The sequence below is a fragment of the Capra hircus genome, chromosome 15 (assembly GCF_001704415.2).
Source record: "Capra hircus breed San Clemente chromosome 15, ASM170441v1, whole genome shotgun sequence".
Lineage (NCBI taxonomy): Eukaryota > Metazoa > Chordata > Mammalia > Artiodactyla > Bovidae > Capra > Capra hircus.
The window spans coordinates 56,276,595-56,292,591 of NC_030822.1; the positions used below are offsets into that span (position 1 = coordinate 56,276,595).

General features: G+C 45.3%; 1 protein-coding gene across 6 annotated transcripts in view; it reads left to right on the forward strand.

Annotated features, from left to right (window-relative positions):
• Window positions 487-15,997, forward strand: part of CADM1 (cell adhesion molecule 1) — a 357,698-nt gene continuing 342,187 nt past the window's right edge. For 5 of the 6 annotated variants that reach the window (XM_013969498.2, XM_018059752.1, XM_018059754.1 and 2 more), the window contains exon 1: window positions 487-739. In XM_013969498.2, the coding sequence (XP_013824952.2) occupies window positions 616-739 (124 nt within the window). In that variant the 5' untranslated portion in view covers window positions 487-615. The remainder of the gene's footprint in view (window positions 740-15,997) is intronic. The other variant, XM_018059755.1, reaches the window with a different exon arrangement.

The window sequence follows — 15,997 nt, forward strand, 5'->3', positions numbered from 1 at the left end:
CTCCCGCTCTGCCGGACGTGCAAAGCACGCATGCACTTCTCCCAGATTGTTTTGTCAATCCGGGGACCTGCCTTCTCACTCTCTACTCTCGAACAGCCCCCGATTCCCAAAGATCTATTCCTTCGGTGCAAGGTGAGTGACGGAAATTTGCAACGTTTGGTTCCCCGGCCGGTTGCACCCGGTATACCGGGCAGGGGAGCCTCCCAGGGAGATTCTTATCGTCGGTCTCCTGGAGCGATGGCTATAAACATTCCTAATAAAGGTGTACAGGAAGCTAGACCCCGCCCCCGGAGCTGAAGCCCCTTACACGCCAGAGGCCCAGGAGAACACTTTTTCCTGGATCCGGGGGAAGCGAAAACGAATTTTAACATAAACATATTTGCATACGCCCCTCCCCCTGGCCCCGCCCCTAGGTGGCGCGGGCGGGCCGCCGAACCCCAGCGCCAAGGGGAGGGGTGGGGGAGGGGGCGAGTCCTCCGAGAGCCGGGTTCGGCTCGCGGCGACGTGATTGGTCGGCCGGGACTCCGCCTCCAGCGCATGTCATTAGCATCTCATTAGCTGTCGGCTCGGGCTCCGGAGGAAGCCACCGCCGCCAGTCTGAGGCAGGTGCCCGACATGGCGAGTGCTGTGCTGCCGAGCGGACCCCAGTGTGCGGCGGCGGCGGCGGCGGCGGCGCCTCCCGGGCTCCGGCTCCGGCTTCTGCTGTTGCTCCTGTCTGCCGCGGCACTGATCCCCACAGGTAGGTGTGGGCACTGGCCCGTTGGCCCCCTAAATCTCTTAAGGCGCTCCAGTGGCCGTAGCCATGGAGGGGGGAAACGTTTCCATGACAACCTTCCCCCACTTCCTAAATCCAAATCGGGGGGAGTGTGAAGAGAAAACTCAAGGGCTGAGATGGAAAGGGTTGAGGGGATCGGTAAATCCCCTCTTCCTTGCCCAGCTCGATGCGAATTAGAGCCCTTGGGGATGGCTGCACCCACACCTTTTCTCCCCTGCTTGGTGCGGAGTGCAGTGAGAATGAGGGGCCCCGGGGGCTAGAGAATATAGGGGAAGGGGGTGGATCGAAGGCACCCCCCACAAACCTTCCAGACCCTCCCAAACTCGCTTCCATCCCCGTAACTTGTAGGTCTTTCCGCCTCCCAGGGCTGCCCATTCGCCCCCACCTTTCCAGCGGGCCCCCCATTCCCCATCCCCGTAACCTCCCCATGGCTGACTAGCGGCCGCCTCCTGCGCGATTCCTCACTGGTCCACAGGACATCCCGACTCGTCTGGTCTGATCGTTCCCGCTTTCCCCGCGCTTTGCCTTTGCTCCCCTGTCCCCAACCGCTCGCCCCTCGTGTCTCCCTCCAGGAGGATCGCGGCCCCCCCGCCCCCTCTGCCTGGCTGCGGGCTTCCTTGGCCGGGCTCCAGGCAGGGAAAGTTCCCCCGGCCCGGCCCCATGGAGGGGGGGGCGGTTGCTGTCGCCGCCTCTGCGGGCAGAAGCGGGAGTCCGCAACCCGCCTGCCCCACGGCGTCCTCCGCCGCTAGTAGGGACACCGGATTTCCAGCCCGCCTGTCATTTTCGGCAGCTCGGGGGTGGTGGAGGGAGCGTTCGCGGCCTCTGCGGCCAGTCGGGCACCCTGCGGGCCTCCCGGCGCCCTCTGTGTGCGGAGCCGTCTTGGGAATTTGCCCAGGGGCGGCTCTGCACGCCCGGCTCCTTCCCTGAAGACGCCGAGCACTCGGCAAGGAGCACGCTGTGTGGCTGCCCGTGTGCGCGGCGCGTTGGCGCGGTCGGGAAAGAAGAGGGCAGTGTTTGCTTTTGCTAACAAAAGGGAGCCGGAGCTCTTCCCCAGCGGAGAGCCGAGCCGTGCTGCACCCTGCCTCCCCTTCCCGCCACCGCCGCGCTCCGCGGCCGCGCGGCGTCCCCGCGCCCCTGGCCGCCCGCCGCGGGCCGGGAGCGGGAAGCCAGGACTCCCATGCTCAGGGCCGTGGGGGCGGGGAGGTGCTGGAGGGGCTGCAGCAGGGCTCGGCGCCTGCAAAGCCCCTCCTCACAGCTCCGGAGCCGCAGGACCCGCGAGCAACAAGTGGCGGAGGACACCGAGAGCTCAGCCCCCACCTGCGGAACCCCCGACCCGGGCGGGCGCAGCTCTGGGGGCCACGGTGCGGCTCCCGGGGCGCTTCTCCACTTGGGCTGTGCCTTTTGTTTACACGCTAGAGGACACACAGTTACGTAAACACCGCAGGAGACACGCCGTAGGAAATGGGGAGATCTGCGGAGCGCTAGCTCTGGATTTGGGGGGAATGCTGGGGTGCTTGCTCACCCCACTTCCCGGACAGGTCTGAAAGGGAACTCGGCTTGGGAAACCTATCGGGGATCCATTGGGGTGGAAATCTGGCGGCAGCTTCAGTTCTAGAGCTGAGGATTTTTTCGTCCCTGCCACTGTCTCCGGATGTTGTTTATGTTTTTCCACTGTGAATTCTTAATTTATGAGTTACGAGATAATTGGGTTCAGCCGATGCCGTTGTGGTTACAACTTAATTTCGGCTGATATCTCTGACTGGATGGGTTCAATAAAATGTTCCTGAACGAGATCCCGCTGCTGCTGCATTGTAAAAAGCGCCAGTGCTGTTTAAACGTTAGCGTGAGTACGGGCTCAGTAACTGGTGCATAATAAAGGCAACAATAGACTTGTATTGGCTGCAAAAAAATAAAAAAGGCAGGGTGGGGGGAGCGCTGGCCAGGGATATTGCTTTTGGAGTAAAAATGGGAGCCGTGCAATGCCGCTTGGCAGCAGAACAGGATCAGATTATACCTCCTCTGTCCAGCCTGCTCATTGAAGGCTCGGGGTAGTAGCGGCAGTACTATATTTGTAAGTATCTCGCGGTAAGAAGTTGCCTTCCCCAGCGAGGGCTGTATGCTGACTTGGAAAGGAGCGGTCTGGAGCTCAACCGTGCATGTATGTCAAAGCTACAAGAAAATTCTGTTGCCGGTTACCGTGGAAGCAGCTTCTTGCTCTAGTGTACATCCCTGTCTGTACGCTGGTTATCAGATTGTGTTCAGATTAGAAAGTAATTGGGTTTGATTTGTAGTGAGGGGGTGAGACAACTTTCTTTAAATCTTCTTTCTTTGCTTTTAATGTGTATTTTGGTGCTCAGTTTGAGAAGGGGTTTTGGCCTAACCCCAGGTCCTAGACCCAAAGCGTAGATTTCAGGTGGGGACACAGGGACTTCTCTTCCTTACTCTTCTTACTTTAAGCTTTCTCTGAAGTCTCCAGTTCCTACTCCAGGATTAGAGAAACCTGTTGGCATTGCCTTTGAACTTCATTAGGTTTGTTTCATTCACAGCCTCACTGGGGTAGCCACCCAGGGCTATTGTGCAGTGGGGTCCAGGTTCTCTCTTCCCCTGTAACTGAACCCATCTATCCCCTGGAGAAAATCTCCCATCCTTCCTGTGCTGTTTGGAAGAAATGGATGTTAATGGAATGCAGCTAAAATGGGATCATCAAAGCTCAGTCAGTGTAAATCATGACTGTTAGGTTTGGCGTGCTGGCATGCTGTTGTTTTTGACCCTCAGTGAACCCCTGGTTGGTCACCCTCCTTTTCCCTTTTTCAGCTGTAGAAAGGATAGCCAGTGGGTGGGGGTGTGTAGTCTGCTGGGGACCCCGGGGGCTGAGTGTTTGCTTGCCGCAGCCTGTTGGGGCTTGTGTACTGGGGAAGGTTAGGGACTTTACAAAAGTGCCGCCCTGCTATTGTCGCCTTTCCCTGCATCAAATCCAGTAGCCGCGGGAGGGACTCACACTTGTCTGTGATAGCTTTGATAAAATATCCCTCATTAATGCCACTTTATATTTACAGTGTGTCACTGGAGACGCACAAGGCTTCATTTAGTGACTTGTGTGACGAGACAAGCTTGCATTATTTGCCTGGGACATTTTGGTGGAACAAGAGACCCATTGAGCAATCTTTTGAAATGAACAAATACGGAAAAAGGGGGGAAGAAAAGAGCAGGCAGTGCTCCGGAACAAAGAGCTTTATTCATATGGATGTTGTACATGCTTTATCCAGTTTTCCCCAATGGCCCTCCTGGGAAAGGGGAGTGGGACAGGGAAGAGCCAAGGCAGGACACTGGCGCTTCCTCTCTGGTTTCCTGACTTCATATTCTTATCCGACTTGGTCCTTGGCTCCCTGGACTCCCTGCCTGCTCTGCTCAGCTCGCTTGGTTCCCTCTAAAACCCCCCGAAGGTAATGGTATCCTGGGTCTAAAAGGGAGATTTTGAAATACTTTCTCCCAGCTCTGAATTTAAGCGGAAGAAAGTGGAAGCTACCTGTTGAGATGGATGGTTGTTGGTGGATATATTGGTTGAATGGAAACAGATATCACTTTTCTATGACATGTGTCAGAAAGTGGTTGATAGAGACTGTCACACGGGTAAGAGGTCTTGCAATTATAGTATTAGCCTTATTATTTACTTTTAAAGAAATGCTTTGGAAACTAAAATCCAAAGTTTTCATGATCATGAAAGGTACTTTTGGAGTTTTCAGTGCCTTTTGACCACACCTGGTACATTTTGGCCTTAAACATAAGTGAGGTTTTTTAAGAAAATTATTCCTTGGCCTATATTGCTAAGTGATTTTCTGGCTTTAAAAACTTTATAATATTGCTGTGAATATAAACGCAATCTCTTGGTTTCTGTGTGTGACATTTTGATGCTTAACTGGCCACTTAGAATTTACATTTTAAAAATGGTTTTGTGTGTGCCTGCGTGTTAACAAAAGGCCCATTTTTATGCAGGGGAATCTCTTAAATTGGGCCAAACGAATCAATGCTATGATTTGAATGGAAATTTACCAGCATATGAAGAAATTTTATGAGAAAGAAATCCAAAGGATTCAAATATTATATCTCTTTCTTGGGAAGAATAGTACTGACCATCACGCTGGGCATTTTTAACAGAAAATCCAGGACATAAAGGAGAAATCACACAGCGACATCTGTTGCAGTATTGAAAATTTGCTGCTTTGAGTTGTAAGCAATTAGTCCCGTATAAGCACCTAATGATAACAGCCTGTGTGTGCATGTGTTTGTATGTACTCACACAAATACGTATACAGCCACATGCATATGTGTATATATATGCACTTATACAGAAGTTCACCCAGTATTCAGTCAGTCATATTTAAAATTATTTAATAGAAACTTGTAACATTTTAATGCAAGGTTGTTTTTCTTCATATCACCTGTTGAGGAATCAGAGTGTCTTACAGTCATGGAATTTTGAAAGGGAATTAGAAATCATCAGTAAAATCTCATTATTTTGCAGTGTGGGAGCCAAAGCCCAAAGAAGGAAGGACGACTGAACTGAGGCTAAGTTAGCTATGCTTCCTGGACGAGGAGCTGGTCTCCTGATGTCCAGCCTGTGAACTGTCTCTGCCATCTCCCAGCAAGGATGTCCAGTAAGGGATTTGCATCGTGGGTTAGCCGGCATCGTTGGTAGGAAGAGTTTGTATTCTAAAGGCAACAGGAATAATTGTTGTTCTCGGTAATAAACTAATGGATCAGAGCTGTAATCTCTGGGCAGAAAGGGCCAGTTTTTGGTAAGGTTGTCTGTGGTGTTGACAAGTGAATTTGAAACCTGTGGACTTTATCTGGCAGCCACCACGTGAATGTTGTTCAAAGCACCTGCGGAGGGGAGAGCTCTGGATTTGTATTGCGGTCCTAAGTCAGATGCGTGAAAACTAGGCTTCACAGAAGCTTCAGCTTTAGACTTTAAAGCTTCTGTTTTGTCATTTCAAGGAGTAATGTTAACAGTTGAACTGGTTCCATGTAACTAAAGAATAAAGGAACGGGCCTTAAAAACAAAAAAGGCATCTTTGATTTTCTTACCAGGTACTTGTCCTTTGCATTAAGCCTGGGACAAAGCTGAGAATTTCTTAGAGACAAAAATTATGTTATTGTTGCAGGATGACCTTTTTTATGTTGATTGTATTTTCTTTTATTTTTTTCACTTTATTATGGAAAATTTCAATTATATAAAAAGGAGAAAGAATGCCATATTAATCCTCTGTGCAAATCATATGGTTTGATAATTACTTACTCATGGTCCATCAACCTTCCGTATACCCCCTCCCCGTCCCAGGTAATTTTTAACAAATCCTGCATATCCTACCAGTTCTTCCATAAATTACTTTAGAACGAATCTCTTTAAGATACAGCTCTTCCTGTACACCCGAAAGCACAGTATCATTAGCTGAATGTACATTTTATCCACTGGTAGAATTTTCGCCCTGGTCTTGCTGCACCCAGGAAGGTGGAGTGAAGGCTTGATATAGTGGGTAGGAGCTGAGAGGCAGTAGAGAAGCCAGAGCGTGATTACGTGATTACCGCCTGTACTGAAGAGACCTTTTCCTGTGGTTTGGTTTATTTTGAGCAAGGTTTTGTTTGGATCGGATAAGATGAGTTTTATTGTTGTGTAAATATGGTTGTGTAAATATGCAGTAATTGTAGCTAATCCCTCAACTGTGGCAAGCTATGGAAATCACCCTTGGCGAGATTGGCCATTTCTAGACTTTCTCATAATGAATACTTTGCATCGGAAGACTTCTGTAGGAAAGGCTATTTTAGTTCGATGGCTGTGAGATACCCTCATTCGGTATATTTTTCTTTAAATGTCTCCGTGGTATAAACGCCTTGGCGTTTTGTGAATATGTGGCTTAAAAGAAGAAAAAAATGTTTTTTTGGATTAGCTAAGTGCTAATTTCAGCTTGTTTTCTGTAACTGAAATGATCACAAAATGCCTTCTTTGGTGTGGGAAACCCATCCGGAGCTGTAAGTATTTGGGCTTTGTTTTTGTAGAATGAGGGTGCTAGGTGGTAGGAAGAGAAAATGTCAACTGTTTTTACTTCTCAGTATTTGTCCATTAATTTAAAATGTAAATTCCAAATTTCAGCTAGAAATGTTCAAATATTTCGGTGTTAATTTCGGAATTTTTTGGTTTCTCAGAAAACAGGTTGGTTCCATTTCCCAAGGTTGTTGAAATGTGAGGGTATGTGTGTGTGTCTTTTATTTACCTTATAATGTATTATTTTCTGCTTTACAGCAAAGCGAATCAGCCATACGTATATCTGCTCTTTTTTTTTGGATTTCCTTCCCATTTATATCACTGCAGAGCATTAAAGTAGAGTTTCCTGTGCTAACTAATGAGTAGATTCTCATTAGTTATCTTACGCAGTGTGTGTGTGTCTTTTAAGAGCTTCCTACTCAAATGTTTTTAACGTAGACTATAAATCTGAAGCATTTGGGTTTTTGGTTTCCAGCCAAACAAGTAATTACACATGAGATGGTTGGGATGGGGGTGGTTGGAGCAGCCTTGGCCAGGTAAAACCCACCTCCTGTACCCCTTTTCTGAGTTGGCCTGGGCACCAGAAAAGCACAAAGGAATGCCTGCATTCACGGTTTGGGGAGCACCACCAAAATCGAATAAAAAGCCTTTGTTTGGAAACCATCAATGAACGAAGGAACCCGCTGGAATGTTTGTAATTACAAGTGGCACCTCCTTGTTTAAATTTCAGAAGCCACAGTTTCTTTTTCAGAGATTTAAATTGCAGGTTCTAGCCAGCAGCTGCTGTTGTGGTTAATGGGCACTTTCTCTTTGAAGATCTTCCAGTGCTGGTTCTCAAAAGCTTTGGAGCAGTTGGCCTTGAACTAGGGTTAGAAGAAAGGGAGATGGAGGTATTTATATACATGCACAGGAAAAGTGACATGTGGCCTTTATTACTACTCAAAAGAGGAACTTGACGGTAAGGTTTCAAGAAAGACGGGCAGGAAGGAAAACTCTATTATGACTGACAGGTGTCTTGAATGGGGTGATTATCTTACGAGAGACGTGGGGTGGGGAAAATTTTTCTTTCAGTAGATGTTTTACTGGAATATAGTCATTTGACCCAACATTTTGATCTAGATATTTCAGAAATGTTAAATAGGCTTGAAATGAAAGTGCTCTGATATGTATTTAAATGCTACTCAGTGTTTGAAGTTGATATTCTAGTGACATGGACTTTTAAAAATGCTTAGAGTAAGTAGCTTGCTCTTGGCAGTCTTCCGTGGTAAGGTAGGCACGCACTCCAAATCCTCTTGAGCCATCCCTCACTAGATGGCAACATCAAGTTAGAATTAAGTTATGAGGTCCCCCAAGGGGGCAGGGAGGAATCTGCCTAGAAACAAAAGGTTCCCAGGCTCCGTCTCTCCTTTTGTCTGTAGCGCATCTCCACTTGGCTAGCAATAATCTAGAAGTTAACATGTCAGAAATGGAACCTTTCATCCTAGGTCTCAACTTTCCTCGGAGTCTCTATTACTGCCAATGAATGACACCATTGTCATCCTGGTCTCCAAGGCCCTGAAATTTGGAGTCTTCTTTTTCTCTTCCTTAGCTTTCACCCTTGGACAGAAACAATATGGGATAAAATGGGGCTGATGATTTCTCTACTATATTTTCGGGACGCCTTAACGTCCTCTCCAAACCATGTTTTACTAGCAGAAGCTCCCTACTGATTTCGGTACTCCCAGCCTCTGTGAGTCAGAATTTAAGTCCACCTTCTACGGCTGTGGGGTTCCCTGGTGGCTCAGTGGGTGAGAATCAGCCTGCCAGTGCAGGAGACATGGGTCGGGAAGATCGCTGGAGAAGGAAATGGCAAGCTACTCCAGTATTCTTGCCTGGGAAATCGCATGGACAGAGGAGCCTGGGGGGCTACAGTCCGCAGGATTGCAAAAGGGTTGTACACGACTTAGCGACTAAACAACAGCAACCGCAGCTGTAATTCTTTCCTGGACAGGATCATGACACTGCCCTAGCAGCGAGCCTAATCTCACATCCTTGCTCCTCGCACCAGATTCAGAATCCACACCGTTTTGTCTTTAGGTTGTTCCTTCCTCAATTGCTCTTTCGCTCCTCTAACTGCCCTCGTTTTTTATTACTTTTCAGCCCAATCCTGATGAGACTGGAAGACTGGTGATTCTCCAGTGAAACCGAGGAAGAAAGTGGTTCCACTGATCAGCCTTCAGCTGGTTGCCTTTGTAGAAATCTGCTCTCTGTTCAGTTTTTCTCTTAACTCTTTTGGATTATAATTGTAGGACGGCTGAATCCCCTTGCCCACCTTGAGAATAAATCTCTTTCCTTTGCATCTTCCGGTTTAACTAATACGTGCTTATCTAAAATGTATGCCGACACAGACGTTTCTTTTTCTGCTTTACAGGTGTAGACATGACTATTTCGTTCCAGTAAGCCACAGTGTGTAGATATTATCACCAATATATTAATGAAAAATTTAAACCTTAGAATGCTGAAAGTGTATTATGCCTGTTTGGCAATGCATGTTGGAATACGGACATTTACTATAGCTTGAAAAGAGTGTAATTGAATTAACAAAGTACAGGCGGGCTAAGTTAAGATTTTTGGGCAAAATGTTAAGCCTTGAGGAGTTGAAGACTTTGGAAGAGTCAGAGTCAGGGGGCTTCGTCTGGAACTGCTGACTTGGCCCACATGAGATCAGCCTCTCTGAAGATTCCAAAAGACGCAGCCTTAGAGGAGCAGCAGGTGCTCATGCTTTTGGTGCTGTGTCAGTTATTAAGAAGTTCCTGCCCCAGGGAGCCAGAAGGAAGTGCACTAAAACCCGGGTCTTTGCAGCCCCAAGGAATTCTCCAGGCCAGAATACTGGAGTAGGTAGCAGTTACTTTCTCCAGGGGATCTTCCCAAGCCAGGGATTGAACCCAGGTCCCCCTCATTACAGGCAAATTGTTTACCAGATGAGTCACCAGGGAAGCCCAAGAATACTGGAGTGGGTAGCCTACCCCTTCTCCAGGGGATCTTCCCAACTCAGAAACTGAACCGGGGTCTCCTGCATTGCAGGCAGATTCTTTACCTGCTGAGCTACCAGGGAAGCCCAGGTCTGTATTAGCTAACATTAGCGTTGACTTTGGGATCAGCACTGCCTTTCTAAACGCAGGCTTCTCCCTCTATCAAGGCTGATCGCATTTTAGTTGATTACATCCAGGTTGAATTGTTATTGGCTTAAGAAAAAAAATGAAATCTTTCTCAGTCTAACTGCTAAACTTGTTATCTGAAGGATCTTTGCAAAGCTTTTATCTGATACGAATATCTGCCACGTGGCGCTTCTCTATTTTTTTTCCCCTCAGCTGGTATCCTGCCTCTGCAGAGTTCAGTTTTTGCTACTGGCAGGCTTTGTAGCACGAGAATTCAGTGATACGAATGCTTGATTATCATGGAGTATTTGGGCACAGTCTTGGGGGAAAAGGTTGTATGTCAGATGTGGTATGTATTTGGCTGTTTGTTGATTATCAGCCTGGGATAAGCTGAGCCGTGCAGAGGTTACTACACACCATCAGCTTCTGAATAGAAGAGGACCTTGCTTCTTGCAGAAACACTTAAATAACGAAAGCTTCGAAGATAGGGAGGGAAAAAACAAGTTAATTCAGTCCTAAATTACTGCTCAAATGGTTTTATCTCTGAGGTTTGAATAGAGATTAGCTTAAATGACACTGAACTTCACTTTTCCTTGTGCATATCTTGTGCGTATCATTGTGAAGAGACCTTTCTTTTAGTTTTGTTAGTAATCACATGAATGTTAGTTGCTGTTTGTTTCCTTTTCCTGAAACAAATCTCTCTATCTCTGGGCCGGGTTGGCAAGAAGAATACCCAGTTTAGGTTACGGAACAGTATAAACCTAGTGCTTTGCTTATGTGCTAAAAACAGCCTATCCTACAGGGTGTTACAAATAAAATAAGATCACAGATATAAGTGTTCTTGACAAGGAAGTATTTTATATATATGGCTCTTATTAGAACAGCCATGGTTTAGTGATGGGCATTATGTTTCTGGCTACTATTACTACTAATCACGTTTGTAAATCCCTCACACATTTGAGACTACTGAAAAATTCTATGCTGAAAGGATTAATTCAGGATGTAGTCAACTGTCTCTAAGGTGAAACTGAAGAATAAGGTGGCAGTAAGATTAAGATCAGAGAAGGCAATGGCACCCCACTCTAGTACTCCTGCCTGGAAAATCCTGTGGGCGGAGGAGCCTGGAAGGGTGCAGTCCCTGGGTTCACGAAGAGTCGGACACGACTCAGTGACTTCACTTTCACTTTTCACTTTCATGCATTGGAGAAGGAAATGGCAACCCACTCCAGTGTTCTTGCCTGGAGAATCCCAGGGATGGGGGAGCCTGGTGGGCTGCCGTCTATGGGGTCACACAGAGTCGGACACAACTGAAGTGACTTAGCAGCAGCAGCAGCAAGATTAAGATCCCACCCAGAGTTGAATGGTTTTTGGAAGTAAATAGAATTATCCAGTCACCTTGGAGAAATAGACAGTGATTGTAATCTCAAGTTTTGGGTTCTTTTAACACAGACGAGACTTTGTGATTTTACTTACTCCCTGTATTTTATATATTATATTTAAATCAAGAACTTGTATTTCTGTAGCTAAACCATAAGGCACTTGGTAGAAAAATGAGAATTTAAAAATTATTGTGAAATCAAGTTTTTATACCAGGCATTGTCTTTGGTGCAGTCATCGTGGGGTACGCTGACTCCTGACGGATATGGTTGCATTTTATTCTCAATTTTTATTTTGAAAACTGTCAAAACCACAGGAAAGTAGAAAGTATAAGGAATGCTTGTACACTCCTTGCTTAGTTCATCAACTGTCAACATTTTGCTCATTTGTTTTATCTCTAGCTCTCTAAATAATGTATCCACATATCTTTTTTAGTTTGTTTTTTTCTGAACCATCTGAAAGCAAGTTGCAGGCATAGTAACATGTCATCTTGAATACTTCAGCATGAGATTCCTGAGAATAGGAACATTTTCCTCCTCAACCTCATTACATTCAAGAAATTTAATATTCACCGTTATTATTTGGGCTTCCCTGGTAGCTCAGATGGTAAAGAGTCAGCCTCCCATGCAGGAGACCCAGGTTCAATCCCTAGGTCAGGAAGATTTCCTGGAGAAGGAAATGACAACCCACTCCAGTATTCTGGCCTGGGAGATCTCATGGACAGAGGAGCCTGACGGGCTACAGCTCATGCGGTTACAAAGAATCGGACACGACTGAGTGACTAAGCGCAGCACAAGCATAGCGTTATTATTTAATGTCTAGTCCATATTCAAACTTCCCCAGTTGTCCCATTAATGTTCTTTATCTGTGTTTCTTTGTCCTTCATGGTCTAGACTCCATCAGAGATCACATTGGATATGGTTTTCATGTCTCTTTTTCTTTTAATCTAGAACCATTCCCTGCCTTTCATTTTTTTTTGGGGGGTGGTTAAGATTCTTTAAAGGTGTGTGTGTGTGTGTGTGTGTGTAAAGGAGTGTGTGTGTGTGTGTGTGTAAAGGAGTGTGTGTGTGTGTGTGTGTGTGTGTGTGTGTGTGTGTGGCGGTGGGGGGATGTCTTCCATGGCATTGACATTTTGTTGAATCCAGATCTGTTTTGTAGAATGTCCCATGGTTCTATGGATTGTTTTCTTGTTTCCTCATAGTTCGATTCAGACTGTAACCCTAAGCAAAAACATTGCACGGCTGGTGGTGCCACTTTTTAACGTCACATCAAAAGGGACATAATTGCAGTTTGTCCTGATTTTCGTGCTGACAGGTTTGATCCCTTGGCTAACTGTATGTTTAATCACTTGGTGGAAGTGGATTTACAGAATTTTTCACTTCTGTCCCTTTGTCATTAATAAGTAATTTGTGAGATATTTTGAGATGGAAGATTCTGTTCTCAAACAGTTCGTCTAGTGGTATTAGCAGCATTGATAAACCTTGTCTAAATCAAGTATTGCACCAGTGTTTACAAAATCGTGCTTTTTCTAATTGTCATTCCTCTGCATTGGGTAGAGGCCTTCTTGAGTAAAGAAGAGTTTGCCTTACTCTCACTCTCTCTCTCTCTTTTTAAAAAATCAGGAGAAGTGAAGTGAAGTGAAGTCGCTCAGTCGTGTCCGACTCTGCGACCCCGTGGACTGTAGCCCACCAGGCTCCTCCATCCATGGGATTCTCTAGGCAAGAATACTGGAGTGGGTTGCCATTTCCTTCTCCAGGGGAATCGTCCCAACCCAGGGATCGAACCCGGGTCTCCCGCATTGCAGGCAGATGCTTTAACCTCTTCAGCCAGAGAGAACCCCTTCATTCTGACTCTTGTATCCTTTTGACTTATGTCTATTGATTTTTAAGTTCTTTCTTATTTTAGGTCACAAGAAGATGTCCAAGCTCACCTTGTCTTTTCCCTGTTCTGGATCTGGAATCAGCTATTTACCCGAGAAGTCATGGGTCCTTTTAATGAGTGTGTGAAAAAGTGAAACTGTAGCCAATCAAGCTCCTTTGTCCATGGAGTTCTCCAGACAAGAATACTGGAGTGGGCAGCTGTTCCCTTCTCCAAGGGCTCTTCCCCATCCAGGGACTGAACCCTGGTCTCCTTCATTGCAAGCGAAGTTTTTACTGTCCGAGCCATGAGGGAAGCCCCTCCTTTTAGTGGAGAAATGTATTTAGATACCAGAGAGTTGTTTTCATTGCAGTTGACTTGTTTCAGTGGGCAGAACTAGGAGATTACATGTATATTTATTATTATATGAATAAATTTACGTATCTATCTGAAAACATTTTGAATTTATACTTATTTATTTAAATGATGAGTTCATACTGATGTCTTCAATTCTAGTGTAAGACTAAGATTTTTTCTTCCTTTCTCTCATTCCTTATTTGTATTTTGTCCCCATGGTGTGAACCTTGGTTCCTAGCCGTATCAGTGTCATAAAATTAATGCAAAAATAGTTTTGGAATTACTCCACAGAGAACAAGGTAAACAGCAAAACTACCAAGTGAAGCTGAAGATTTTTGCCATTCTTTTTGCCTTTAAAATAGATTCTTTCCATCTTTGAAGGCTGGCGATCAGAGTACTATATTCACAAGTTCACAAATTAGTTCCTTCTACGTGTGTGTGTGCGCGTGCGCGCGCGTGCATCATGCATGTGTGTGAGATCAATGAGATGTATATTTAGGAGCATTAGTTTCTGTTTCTGTTCAATTTCAGTGTGTTACCTATCCTTTTTGATTTAATTTTTTATGTTGAGTATATAAGTTATTACCATGGCTTGAAAATCAAAACTGTGTAGAGAAGTGTTGCTCCTTCCCCCATGCTTTCGGGCCCATTCCCACTCATCTTCCTATAGTAGCCAATTTCGTCCTTTTCTCATGTATTTTTCCTATTTTTCCTATTGAAAAAATAATAAGTAGTGCTGTTCTTTGTTTTCATACTTTTTTATGAACCATGTTAACGTCTGCCTGTAGTATCTTCTTATTTGACACACCCTGGTTTCTCTAATTAATTTGATGATTTACTCCCATTTGGCTTTATTTTACTTTGGAAACCTTTTTTTTTTTCTTTTTTACTCTATTCATATCTTTTCATTTCTTCGTTCTAGGGTATTAGTTCTTTTTGAGCAGTCAGAAGAATTCTGTATCTTTTTTTTCAATTCACCAAATTGCTTGTAAGAAAATAGGGACTGCCTCTTTTTATATAACGCAGTATGCGTCTGATGTTTAATAACTGTGTCTGCTTTGCTTCTTAGCAGTCGTCATTTACCCTTCTCATCCAGTAAACTGGCAAATCTGTGCCTCAACTCCCAGTGCCCCAATTCTTCCTACCTCCCCTTTTTTAAAAAGATTGTTAACACAACTCTACTTAAAATAAGTAAACACTTTACTTACTATGAAGTGTATAACCTGTTGCATCTAAACCTTTAGATCATGATCCAAAGCTGCCCATTGAACATCTCAATCTGATATTCCACAGTTATCTCAAATAATATTAATGACAAAAGACCAACTATTATTTAGTAACTATATTCATGAAATTTAATCCCTACTGTCACCCTGGAAGTAGTTAATCTCCTCGCTTCATTTTACAGATGAGGAAGCTGAGAGGATAATAATAGGTCTCTTGCCCAAGAGGCACAGATAATAAGGGATAGAACCAGGTCTGTCTTCAAAACCCATCATTTTAAACATTCAACTACATTTTCCTAAAGCTCAAGATGTCTAAAGCTGAACTTAGCATTTTTACTCCCCAAACCTCCTGCTGTCCTATATTTTCTATCCTGATGGAGATTATCACTGTCCACCCAATGAGCTAAATGAAGCTGTGAGACATCTTAGAGTACTTCCTCCTTCGCTGCCCTTTCCCTCTCTGTTAGTAGCTGAGTCTTACTTATCTCTTGCATTCACTCTCTTGTCAGTTTCACCACCACTGTCTTAACTACCCATATCCTCATTCCACAGATGAGGAAAGTAGATTTAAATTGATCTGAACAGCCCCTTAGGGGCTCCCAGATGGCTAGTGAGGAAGAATCTACCTGCCAGTGAAGGAGACAACTGGTTCGATCCCTGGTTGGGAAGATCCCCTAGAGAAGGACATGGCAACCCACTCCAGTATTCTTGCCTGGGAAATCCCATGGACAGAGGAGCCTGGCAGGCTACAGTCCATAGAGTCGCAAAAAGAATCAGGTATGACTTAGTGGCTAAACGACAACAATCCCTTAATTGGTCTTGTTTACCTGCAGTTCTGATCCTCTCTAATGCATCCTTTTCACTGCTTCTAGGAAGATCTTTCTAAAACACACATTAAATTGCCACTTTCTTGCATAAAATCCTGGAATGTCTTCTCGACATGTTACAGAGGGCGCCTGTGCTCTTCGGCCTGGCCCGCGGCGCCCTTCATCTCTTGTCTTCCTCTCAAGCGCACCTCTTGGCAGCTGTGCGCACCACGTTCTTCCTTTAGGATCTGCTTTAGGAGCCGCACACTGTGTACTTTACTTAACCAAAGTTAGTGTGTCCTAGATACGCCATCCTCTCTCAGGCTTTTTATATGTCACCTCCTCCTCCTCAAGCACCCTTATCCAGACGGCTGATTCCCACATAACTTTCAAGATCAAGCTTCCAATTTCTCAAGGAAACT